Consider the following 12,528-nt stretch of genomic DNA (forward strand, 5'->3'; position numbering starts at 1 on the left):
ACAGCAGGAACTGTACACAGCATCTGAAAACTGAAGTCAGTGCATGGAGAACGGTCAGCAGATCTGTTTGTGTGATACATGAAAGCACAGGGAAAACTCATCCCTGCAAAAAAAAAAAAAAAAGATTTTTTTTTAGGGGTAGATACTACATTGAAAAAATTTGATTCCTTGAAGGATAATACCTCACCCTTCATTTTTGTTCAAACCTCACTAGCTTTTGATTCTAGGGCAGATCCATTCCTATCGTCATCATAAACACAAATTATAATTAATACCTATCACAGTACATTCACATTCAGAAAATAAAATTGTTTCAGAGCCCACACTAATCTAGCAGAGGAAGAGGGAAGAAACATTGCTACTGAAGGCAGTTGGATGAGGATGACACAGAGTGAAAACCTACATGGAATAGAAATAAACTTCCCATTCAAATAGTAATCTCTCTGTAGAATGATAAATTAATAAGACTTTTTGGATGTTGTAAGCATAAAAGACTGTACGAAGTTAGGCAAAAAATTAATTCATTTATTCTGAAAGCACACTCTAATAACAGCCGCTGTGTAGCAAAAAAAAAAAAAAAGCCACATTGGATTATCATTTAAAGGTGGATATTATATGTCCTATAACCTGAACATATTTTTTCTGATCAACTTGCTATTCAGACTCTACCAATGATCTTGCTTCTCTGAAAGTCTGCAAAAAATGGTGTATGATCAGACTGACAAACATCTTGTTACAAGTTCCAGAGGAGAACAGCCAACCTATTTGGATTCAGGCCTGCACTGCTAATCTGAAGGCTACATGGAAGAGAAGCCATGGAACCCATGAAAGAAATAAAATGAAGCTGACCTCACTGTAGGTTTCAAAAAAGAATTTAGTAAGAAAATTATACAATAATAATAAAAAATACCAACAAATTAAATGCATTCATTAAGATACAAAAATTGCAGTGTGTGGCAATTTTTTATTGAAACTATGTTGTGCTTCTTGATACTGCAACAGAGGACGAGCAACTTGGGATTTATTCTGATTCTGTGGTTACCCATTCTTAGATGTTCAAGTATTTACAATTCTAAACCTAGATACTAGAAGCAGAATAAACATGACAATACAGTTCAGCAAGTAAGCACTTGATTCTGACCTGGGTTTATTCAGGTCTGCAAACTCACTTGTTGATTTCTTTATTATAGGCATGGAAATATATGAGCTTTGCCTATACGAATGCTTCGACAAAGCCACTTACAAAACTATATGTTCTTTAATATCATCACTGTAAGCTTTATGGCAACCATGAAATGAGAATCACAGAATCAAATTAATACCCTCAATAAATAAATTGTTAAGTAATTAAATAATAAAACAAACAAACAAAGAAAAGGAAAGGAGACCTAGAGAAAGAGAAACACATTTTCTGACACTGGGCAATGAAAATGTTAGAATGCAAGCACTAAGCCTTCTGATCACTGGTGTAAACTCCATAATCATCAGTGCATTTTGCTGACACTTTAATTACTGCACAGTTCAGAGGCAGAAGTTTTCAAAGCCTTTTGTCAGTGTCCTAGACCAGAAGCAACTTAATGAATCAGATGAGTATATGGCCCACATGACAGCTGGGAAATACACAGGCATACAGACTTGCTTTTAGGTCCAAAAACTAAATTTAGACTCTGAACCCAGACAGTGATTTTTCAGTAGTAGAAGTAGTAAACTTTTTCTAGGAACGATACTCTTGCATAATTTAATGCAACCCAAAAAGGAAGAAGCTTAAACATTTCTAACATTCTCCAATCCCTTTTGTTCGTTAACTCCCTTAGACACTTGAAGCTCCCTAGGCTGGATTGTCCATCAATCTCAGGGGGCAGCCTGGGCCCAAGTGAATGAGTACCATCCTTTCATTTATAGTGATGTTGAGAGGCATTAACCAGGGGTGGAGGACAGTATGCAGAATCTCTAGAACTGCAAGATGCAGCATTGATCGCAAACTCTGTCTGTATTCAGTGCAGCTAAGAAAGCTCTGTACACATTGAAAGTAAGAGAAGCACTCTTATAAAGCCTGTGATCCTAAAGATATCTCAGGCCATAGTACATAAGACTCTTTGTAACTACTGAAAAAGCAAAGCTGAAAGAATAACCTGTAAGTCGTTCCTCTAGTCTATTTCAAACAATTGATTAGTGAGCATTTGCTAAGAAGTCTACATTACTTCAGACTGCTGAGACTTGTGCTGCAAACACGGCATATAGATAGGCATATTCACATGAAATATCTCCATATATGTACATATAGATACATATACATATACATATACATATACATATACATATACATATATTATGTATTCACAAAGAAAGAAAACTAACAGAACATTAAAGATACACCAGTTTTAACACAGAACTATAAAAGTATGAGGAATGGTAAATTTGCAAATACCTAAAGCAATGAAATCACATTTTTTACTAGCATGATCAATTAATATTTATAATGTAGAAAATCACAAACATTTGCACAGCTGTAGAAAAAGGTATTCTTAGTCAAGGATGTAGTCTAAGTCCAACAGAAAGGAGTACTTTCCTACAAAACATTTAAGCGAGCCACTCATATCACCATCATCAGTTTTTAAAAGATTATAGCTCTTTATACCTATGTTTTGCCTTCTGTAGAGCAATTCAAGGTGAAATTCATGATCTCAGGTAGAAGAGGAAGTTTGGAATATCTCAGGTCAGTATCTCGTCCTTCTTGCTAGAGAGCTTTTGTATTATTCTTGCATGTACTTGATGCTTACCCTTTACTTGTTGTTTTTAATTAACAAATTCCATAGAATCCATTATATAAATTTTGCCAATTATAAAAAAGAGTATGTAAAATGTAAAAAAGAGGAATAGCTCATCTTGATGAAGCAACATTTTAGAAGATGCTGAATGTTTGCTTGGAAAAGCGAGACTTATACCTATTTTATAATAGGTATATACTGTGATAACTATCCTAAACTAATTTTCTTCTTGAAGTATTTACACTATGTTTCAAAAGACTTCTATTAAAATGCACAGAAGTGAGATTTCCGCACATAGAGAGCATCCACACATTGTACTAGCGCAAAAAGAGCTGCTAGCTTTTTGAATTATGCTCCCATAGAGTGGAAACAGTATAATGAAAAAAGAGCTTCAAGTACTTCAGTGAGGCAAAAGAAAAGTTACTTAATCTGATAGATTCTAGGAAAATTTTCATTTGTAGAAGAGAGTAATCTGGAACAGATATGCACAAATTTGACTCTGTTAAATACTGTGGTAGACCAAACAGTGTTCTATATCATTATGCAAACAATGGCTTGGTTTTATTACAATTTTTCATCTTCCTAATGTGGGCAAGGCTTCCAACTCCATCTTTTTAAAAACAGCTTCCTTTTCTCCTGTCTCAACACCAACACTCAATTCAGTCATGGTACAGTTTTGGCAGCTGTGGGACATGGACTCCAAGCTTTGGAATGTAATTTAATTTTTTTTTTTAAATGAGTACTGCTGCATTGACCAGCTTTCTAAAAGAAAAACGTAGGAACAGTTAGGAATCAAAAAACTCAATGGTCATGTTTCTATTTTTTAATAGATGTAAATATCATTATCAAGAGGTAGTCAGAAAGATGGTGAGTGTATTCAGATGCCTTGGTATCTGAGTACTTGCAGACTTTTAGATATAAGGAAAGTGGCAAATGGCAGTGGTCCATCCTAACTTACGTGTTAGGTCATCCATAGGTCTCTAAACATGATTAATACTTGCCCTTTCAAAAGCAGGTGAACATTTTGAGAGAAAAACTTCTCTTAAGGCAATTTCATCTGGAGAAAAATAGTAGAAATTACTAAAAGTATAAACTGAGAAGCATTCCAAAACACTTGTGATTTGGATCTCTCTGAGGGGATTGTTTTCCAGAGAAAATAACAAATAATCTTACATAATTCCTGGTCTCTGGGAGCGAGAAAAAATACAGACAGCCCTGTTTTATACTCCAAAATACTTAGGTCATTATTATAGCTTTTCCAGGACAAAATAATGATTTTCAAGTAATTGGATTGGCAGTAGCATATGTAAGTCTGTTATAACTTGCACCAGAGATGTCTCGCCTACAAATAGCAAATACAAGGTAAGCCTAGTCAGAGGAGAACTCCTATCATCCAAGGATTTTTCTTGATTTGTCATGTCAGCAGCTGCAGGTGGCAGTGCCTGCAATTCCAGTGGTCAGGTGATTTCCCATCCATGAAGAGGTGAAATCTGGATTCTGCAGCATCATTTTATAACCATTTAGAGACATGTGATTTTTAGCTGAGGAGCTTGGAAGTTCCTTAATCAACAGGCTGAGGATCTTCTACTGTTACTGTTATGGTTTGAGAGGAAGTGAGTTTTTGGGAGGTGGTTGTCAAACCAATAGGTGCTCAGATGTGAATATTGACACCTGGTTTGTCCACTGAGGATATGGATACGCCTCTGAGAACACAGGGGTAAAAGCAAAGAACTCCCAGGGGAACACTCTCTTGGTTCCGGTGGATGGAGAGGTCAGACCTGCCCTGGCCAGCTGCGGGCTGGGCGGGGGAGGCGAAGCCACGAGGTCGGAGGGAGGTAGGCCGGAGCCTTGGGCAGAGAAGGGAGGTGAAGGCCCCTGGCCCCTGCAGGACAAGAGTGAGTTCCCCACAGATTATTGAAGGGTGGAAGAACTCTGTGAGGCATTGGGCAGCCCCCCTTTCCCAGGAGGGAGAGATAGAGAGAGAGAGCGTGCCAATTTGATAGCACTGGCTTGGCCGAAAAGGAGTAGCGGGGGCGGCAGTAAGAGTGCCCGGCAGGGCCAGCGTGGGAGTTCCAAACGAGTAGAGACTGTGATTTTAACCCTTCTGTGGGATGATGGAAACCTTGCAAATGCTGATCCTCCAGGAGTTGAAGGAGAAGAGAGACAGGGATAAAATAGGAGGAAATGCACAAGTGTGATGCAAGATGTGCAAGTGAAGAATATCCGAGAGAAGTTGAGAAGAATTCTAGGTTGGAGGAGATGATGGAGCGGCCTTTGGCTGGACTTTTCTTGTATGGCCATGGACAAAACCATGTTTCCTGTAATACAGAGATTGCATTTTAGGGGGAGGCGATGGCTTGGTGCCAAAGGAGTGATGTGAGCGGAGATGACGGGTGAGGAGGTGATGGTGCTCTCGAGACCCCTCGGCCCCAGGGGGTGAAATCTGGGGGGGGACTAGTGCCCCAAAAAGGTGAGAGACTGTTGTTTTTCTCCTGGAACTGGGCAAAGCATCCTTGAAAAGAGAACCCTAAAAGCAGCTCTGGTCCATGTGCAGTGGTGAGAGCACTGGCCATGGAAGGAAGAAGTCACGAAGGTGGTGCTCAGTGACGTGGAAACACAAGCGGACTTGGCTGTGTTTCCAGGGGAAATGAGAGGTGCAAGAGGGACTCCTCTCTCCTTGTTGAAATGAGAAGTGATTGTCAGAAGGGTGGAGATGGACTAAGAGTTGATTATTTGAAGGGTGATGAACTGGGTAAAGATCTAAGGTTTTGTTTTATGCTATGGGAAATTGAGTGGGGGGAGGAGAAAAGTTTTTGAAAGGTTTCCATTTTTGCTCTGTGTGTTCATTTTACTATAGTTGTAAGATAATAAAGTTTTTTTTTCTCTTTGTTCATAAGTAGAGGCCTGCTTTGCTCTGTTTCTGATCGCATCTCACAGCAGATACCAGGGAGAATATGTTTTCATGGGGGCACTGGCATTGTGCCAGCGCCAAACCATGACAGTTACACATAATATATTTAGAGCACAATGCACTCTTACACATAAATAATTCCAAGTACAAAGAAAAAAAAATATGGCTCAAAAACAGAATAAATAAAATGTTCAGGATATTTATATTCTGAAAATTACCTCTTCCATCTAAAATGCACAAGCAATAAATTCTAAATATCAGGATCAGCCGGGAAAGAAGTTTAGATATACATCTAGATTTTCTTCATGTTATACAGGGCTTGCTTTTCTTCTTAGTTCATAATGATGTAGAGAATTTCTAGTCAATAACTTTATCTCAGAATCAGACCTCAGAACAGAAAACTTTTGATTTAATCTGAGGTTTTAAATAATTGCTCAGTAAAGCAGATACTTCTTATAGAGTTAACTGAGAATTCCTGGGTACCCAAAAGTATCATCCCTGAATTGCAGGAACACATAAATAGGAACTTCCTCAAAAATTCAGAAGTATAATTCTTGACATATTCTTTAAACTAGGAATATCCTGAACCTTAAATTTTGTGTCTAAATCCATTACATTTTAAGTTATTTTCCCCAGCTTCTTAAATTACTTTCAATATTTTTCCCAGAAGAAGTAGGAAAACACTGTAAGTTAGGAATTGTGAAATATACCTCAAAGGCTCCCTTTGAATAATTTTTTTAGTGTAATCTCAGCTATTGACTTTGAACAAGACAGAAAATGATAAAAATATAAATCGTCTTCTAGCTTCTAGCAACTTTCTCCCTGAAAAAAATTATGATGGAGCTATACCAATTAGCTTAGATCCCTTTCCCTTTATATTGAAATGGAAAGTAAGAAAATATGGCTATGTTTTCTCCAAGGTTGGAAATATAATTGAAAGATGAGGAAAGTATTTCTGTGAGTCATTTCAAAGACCAAGATAAAGCCTTTACATAGGTACCCTATTTTTCATTGGACTGAATATCATAATCCAAGCTATTTTGGCTAACCTGTACTTATTAACACAATCTTGCAAATTATTGCTGAAAACTGTCTTACAAGCAGGTAGTATATTTCCTTGCAAAGCATCTTTACTTTTGTAACTGGTTACTGGAAAACAGGAGCTCTTTTGATCTCTCCAACTTTTGCTGACAATCGTAAGGCTATTACTATAGCATCCTTGCCAAGAGCTTTTAATGCATAGGCACAGAAAGCTACGTAAGTCTGCTCACTGATTGTGGCCATTCTGTCATACGGTCAAAGTGTGCCTCTGGAAGCACGTATCTTTGCCCAAATAGCTGTGGAGTTACAAGGATATTACTTTTCAACATTAGAAGTGAATAAATCATTTTGGATGCTCACAGCTACCCACAAAAATAGTGGTAACTTGGTCTTTTTTAGATGAGTGAAGATGTATTGAGAAAGCATCTCAAAAATCTAGATCACCAGCCTGAATTTTCTCAGAAAGCATCAAGTCAGTTCATGTCTTCATCAAGGGAAAATGCAAAGTTTAAAGACTTTTTAAATAATAATTAAGATTATTTCACAATTCCTGTATCACTAGCTGTCCAGCACTCACTGTTGCTCTGTGTGCACACCAGTTTTGAAAAGATGCAAACAGAACACCCTACCTTATGTAAGTCACAGGACTTCTAAAAGGAACCAGAGGGGGAGATTTATTTGGGAACTATTATAAAAGAGAGGTTTTGTGTTTTATTTGTTGGAAAAACAGTTTTACATTGGTTTTCTCATTAGATACACCATTATCTCACTTGAAATTACAGGAAAGAAAGCACTGTTCCTATGAATTGGGAATGATTGATCCTCAAATATATTTTGTGCTTTCTCTTCTGGAAAATTATACTCTATATCTGCTTTTATAACAATTTTTGTATCACTCCAGTTGAGTCATTTTTAGCATTTTGTTGGATACCTTAATCACATACTTTGATTTGTAGATGCCTTCCCTGCTATCTTTAGCTTGACAGACAAAGATTCTGAGCAGTCAGGATTGTATTTGTGGTCAATAGCTCCCCCCTCACCTTAGTGCTGTGTCACATGAGGAAATGAAAAAAAAAGGATCCTTGTGTCTCAAGCACTCAAGAAAAGTAGATGCTTTTGACTTTAATGTCTATGTATGAACCTTTGAATCTACACCCATAAAACAGGAACAATATCTTGTATATGCTACGGAGATTTTGGAAAACCAATTCACTACTATTTATGAAGCAGAAATTTGGAAGAAGTGCTAAAGAAAAGCCCTGGTTGAAACTAGTGCCTGTCTTTGAAATAGACTACACAGCTTACAATGAACTAGTCGGGTACATTTATAATATTTTAGGCAAAATACTGAAAAGTTATTTCAAGTTTTTCCATAGTACCTTTTGCCAACCAAATCAGTCATGCAGAGAAAATGTTAGGTGCTTCAGTAGTAGAAGAAGATGGTATCACAGAGAGATGAGGCTGGTAAAGTTCTTTAAGTCATATGTATATGTATGATTTATAATAAGATTGCAAAGTCATATTTTCTGGGCTATTCAGTGTAGATGTGTTCTCAAGCACTCAAAACTGCACAGAAAGAAGATCACAGGAACCGTGAAAGTAATTAAAGAAAAAAGAACATTGTCTTGAAGTGAAATCTATTAATATTTTGCAGAGTACTTTCCACTTCTGTGAACATAAAACACTTATAAACATGCATACAACCAGCACAACTCAGAAAAACAACAAATAACAAGTCACAATTACTTGTTATAAAGAATAAATAATAAAGAATTGTAATAAAGTGCCATTTTCTTCTCTGGAGCACAGAAAATAAGTGGTTTTAAAGAAGAACAAGTACAGCCATTCTAGCAGCAATGCAGTTGCTGGATAAAATCCTGATCTGCTGTAAAATCACCTGAAATGGTAGAATAAAGTATTGATTTTGACTGGTCTGAAATTTCTTTTAGCAGTAGTAAAGCACAAAGGACAACTTGTCTGAGACCAGATGGGTTAGCAAAAACACAGGAGATTATTTAATATCTTCACTACTCTTGTTAACTGGTTTCTTTGACCTGAGCAGTAAGACTTATCAAAAGACATCCACTCCGTTCTTCTGAAGTCCTACCTCTACATACTCCCACCAGTGATAATTAGATAACATTCCCTCATGCATGAAGGGAGATAACCTAAGGTAAAACTTGATTAAAAAGGGGCTAAGCATGGCTGTGCCAACACAAATTTCTAGACTCACTCTATCCTCCAGAGTAAATAAACACTTAATCCTATAAAGTTTAATTTAATCACTGAAATACATCACCAAATCCTTGTTATATCAGATGATAATGCATCACTGCTTCTGTTAAACCATAATCTGTTAGACATCAAGATGCATCAGCCCTTGAAAATATCAGACCTAAAAGTCTACAAAATTACAGAAGAGATGAGACTGAAAGTCAAAGTGAGTTATCTGGTCCAACCTCTGCTCAAGCAGGGTCATCCCAGAGCACATTGCAGAGGATTGTTTCCAGATGGCTCTTGAATATCTCCAGGGAGGGAAACTCTACAACCTCTCTGGGAAATCTGTTCCAGTGGTCAGTGACTGCACAGTAAAGAAGTTCCTTGTCATGTTCAGGTGGAGATTCCTGTGCAACAGTTTGTGTCTGTTGCCTCTTGTGCTGTTGCTTGGCACCTCCAAGCAGAGCCTGGATCCATCCACTGACACCCTCCCTTCAGATACTTGTATATATTAATGAGGTGCCCTCTCCATTGTCTCTTCTTAAAGACTGAACAGGCTCAGCTCCCTCAGCCTTTCCTTGTAAGACAGAGAGTCTCTCTAGTCCCTTAATCATCTTAGCAAAGAATATTTGCTGCAGTTTAAAATCAGCTGGTTTGTTTTATTTCATATTAAAGCCTGATTAAGCATAACTCGCAAGTTACTTCTACATTCTTTTCTTCAAAAGTATCAGCTGCTACATAACATGGAATCCTTCAGACCAGAAATACCTTGCCAAGCATATACAGAAGAGAGTGAAAAAATATTTTTCATAAAAGTGTTTTCCCTGTTTATTAGATTTCTTGGTACATTTAATAAATTTATTACTTTCAAAGCATTATATTTTATTATATAAGCTTTACATTTAGCTTTACTCATTAATATTTCATAAAAAATAATCTCCCTTTGCATGTACAAAGCAAACAATGGTGATAATTTAGACTGACAAAATTCTGAATAAGAAAAACTACCATTAGAAAGCAAAAGATAAATCTGAGTGAAAAAATTTGTCTTTAAATAATGAAAACTCATATGCATTGACACCCACGCACCTTTCCTATATAGAAGCCTTTACTTTAAATGGAATTTACTATACTTTTAGGCTAAAATTTTTATGTTAAAAAAGTCTAATTTCATTACTTTCCAAAGATTAATGAAGCAGAATGAAAGGCCTATCCAAAGCAATTCCTGCAACAATTTCCTATAAAATGTTCTGGAATAATAGAAGATTCCTACCGGGTCTTCTGTTTTGTGGTTATTCAGCAAATCAGATAGGAAATCATCGTGAAGACTTTCTCTCCGAATCAATGTAAATTCACGTAGGAAAACTGCTCCTTGATTTTGGTCTCCAAAAACCTTAAAGAAAAACATGATATTAGGAAATGCAAAATTTTAACTCTTTCGTAGAAATGATCCTAATATCCAGGAAAATATGACTGGAAGAGTAAAAAGCCAGTTAATGGTCCTCTACTAATGGTTCCACTACTACACTTGTTCTAATCAGGCAGCCTTGCCATGAATGAGAACATTGACATGCCTTTAAAGAATGTCATTACAGTTATAAATAATTTCCATTTACATGAAATTCTGTTGTGGAAGAATTTTCTGTATTGTTATTTACATCTATGGTTTATAAGACAGTAATTGTTTAAAAACTTTTGTGAAATGAGTTAATATTTAAATTGCATTTTTACTTTATGAAAGAGATAATGTTTGTCCAGCATTTTAACTGCTCTATCATAAGAAGACAGAGCTTAAAACTTTGAAGGGACAGAAAAAACTTATTTATAAGTACTTTGGCTAGCGAACTCCAAAATGCACATGCATTCAAAATAATCTAAACAAACTTGTATCTATTCTTTTTAGAAATATATATATGTATAAGCTACCTGAGAAAGAGGTTGTTTCATTAGAGGTTGACTAAGCAATTACTATCAAAATGTCCTAGGTACAATCATGACATTTTTATAGATTTTAGAAATAAATAATGAAAACAATTCCCCATTCAAGTTCTCACATCCATTTTTAATTTGGTTGTTAAGCCAAGGGACTTTTTTAGGTATAACATAAATTTAAAGCTTTGGAAACCAGTGAAATATGAGGGAGGGTTTTGGAACATGTCAAAACATTGTTGTTTCCTTAGACTGACTCTAAAGAATTCCACTACAGGCGAAATATCATAAAGGTTGTTATCAACCAGGAAAAGGGACTGTATTATCTCTGGAAATCTAGTAGATTTTTCCATAACCAGCATTTCACAACTTATTTGGAAGGCCATTCAGTTTGAGAGAACAGTATCCTTTATCAAACCAACTAAGGAAGAATATTTTATTATTTGACAACAGTGACCACACTAGTGTGAATTAGACAAATGCAACTACCATAAATAATTTATTTATATGAGATTCTGGTTTCTGTTCCATAAAAGTAAAAAGTATCTGTTTAAGTTATCCCTCTCAGAGATGGATACTATATAAGATACCATAATATACTATAATGGGGAACAGAGGATAAATAATTTCCTCACTAAGATGGGCACAGTACTTATAAATGGACCGTTATTGCTCACAAGAGCTGCAATTACCACCTGTTACTAAGAGGAAAGTCCATGTTCTGTTGCCTTTATGATGACTATTTCTTCAATTCATCCTTCTGTACAGCCAGGTGCCATAGTTATGCTCTACTTATCCTAGCTGAGAAGTTCAAAGGGCTAGTGAGTAACATGACATTTTAGTGATCAGGGGGAGAATGAAGCACAGATTTGCCTTCCTTTCCCTACAAGTGAATTTGTATTGCTTTTTTGGATGAGGTAATCTTCCCTGCCAGCTAGGAACTGAGATCAGAGTTTCTGTAAAGCTAGGGCAATTATAATGGGGTGACCAGAAGATTATCTAATTAATTTACAGGGGGGAATGGGAATTTCTATGAAGTTGGGTAATGGGAAGAATTGAGTCCCTGAATCCAAACCATATGCACCTAAACATAACAGACCTTCTCTTTGATATAAAATTCTTGCCTATAGTAGTGAAATAGAGAGCACCTAAGTCTTCTGGTTGCTTTGAGATCCTCTGCTGTAAATTTTTTTGTTTTTTTAAAGAAAGAACACAAGAAGAAAAATAATATCACATAAAAGGAATAGTTTTACAGAAGTACGGTTTTCAAATTTATAGTTAGCTTCCCATCTTGTGGATAATATTGAGAGATACACCCACTGATTGTATTCTTATATTATTAAGTTATAACAATGAAGGATCCTCAGGGGTGTCTGAGGAAGAAACATGCATGTGCCCCAAAGAAAAAGAAGCTCTGTTGCAGATATGTATTCCTTTTCGAAAAATCATTATCTTACAAATAAAAATGTTCTTGAAATAGGTCATACTTCATAAAAGTGTTCCAACTCAAGACTGGCAAAAACTGTTCAAAGAATTAAAGTTATTTCAAGAAAGAAACTCTGTTATTTTATGTCGAAATAATAGCATCTACTTGTGATTTTAAACACCTGTGATCAGCAAATCTAATGATAAAAATTATAAAATTATAGAATTGTTTAAATT

At 36.2% G+C, this 12,528-nt stretch overlaps 1 protein-coding gene across 1 annotated transcript in view; it reads right to left on the bottom strand.

The window, feature by feature from the left end:
* The window catches only part of ADAMTSL1 (ADAMTS like 1), a 398,190-nt gene that overhangs the window by 296,035 nt on the left and 89,627 nt on the right, over positions 1-12,528 (bottom strand). The window contains exon 2 of the mRNA XM_038124997.1: positions 10,211-10,330. Within this exon, the coding sequence (XP_037980925.1) occupies positions 10,211-10,330 (120 nt within the window). The remainder of the gene's footprint in view (positions 1-10,210; positions 10,331-12,528) is intronic.

This window comes from Motacilla alba, chromosome Z (genome assembly GCF_015832195.1).
Source record: "Motacilla alba alba isolate MOTALB_02 chromosome Z, Motacilla_alba_V1.0_pri, whole genome shotgun sequence".
Lineage (NCBI taxonomy): Eukaryota > Metazoa > Chordata > Aves > Passeriformes > Motacillidae > Motacilla > Motacilla alba.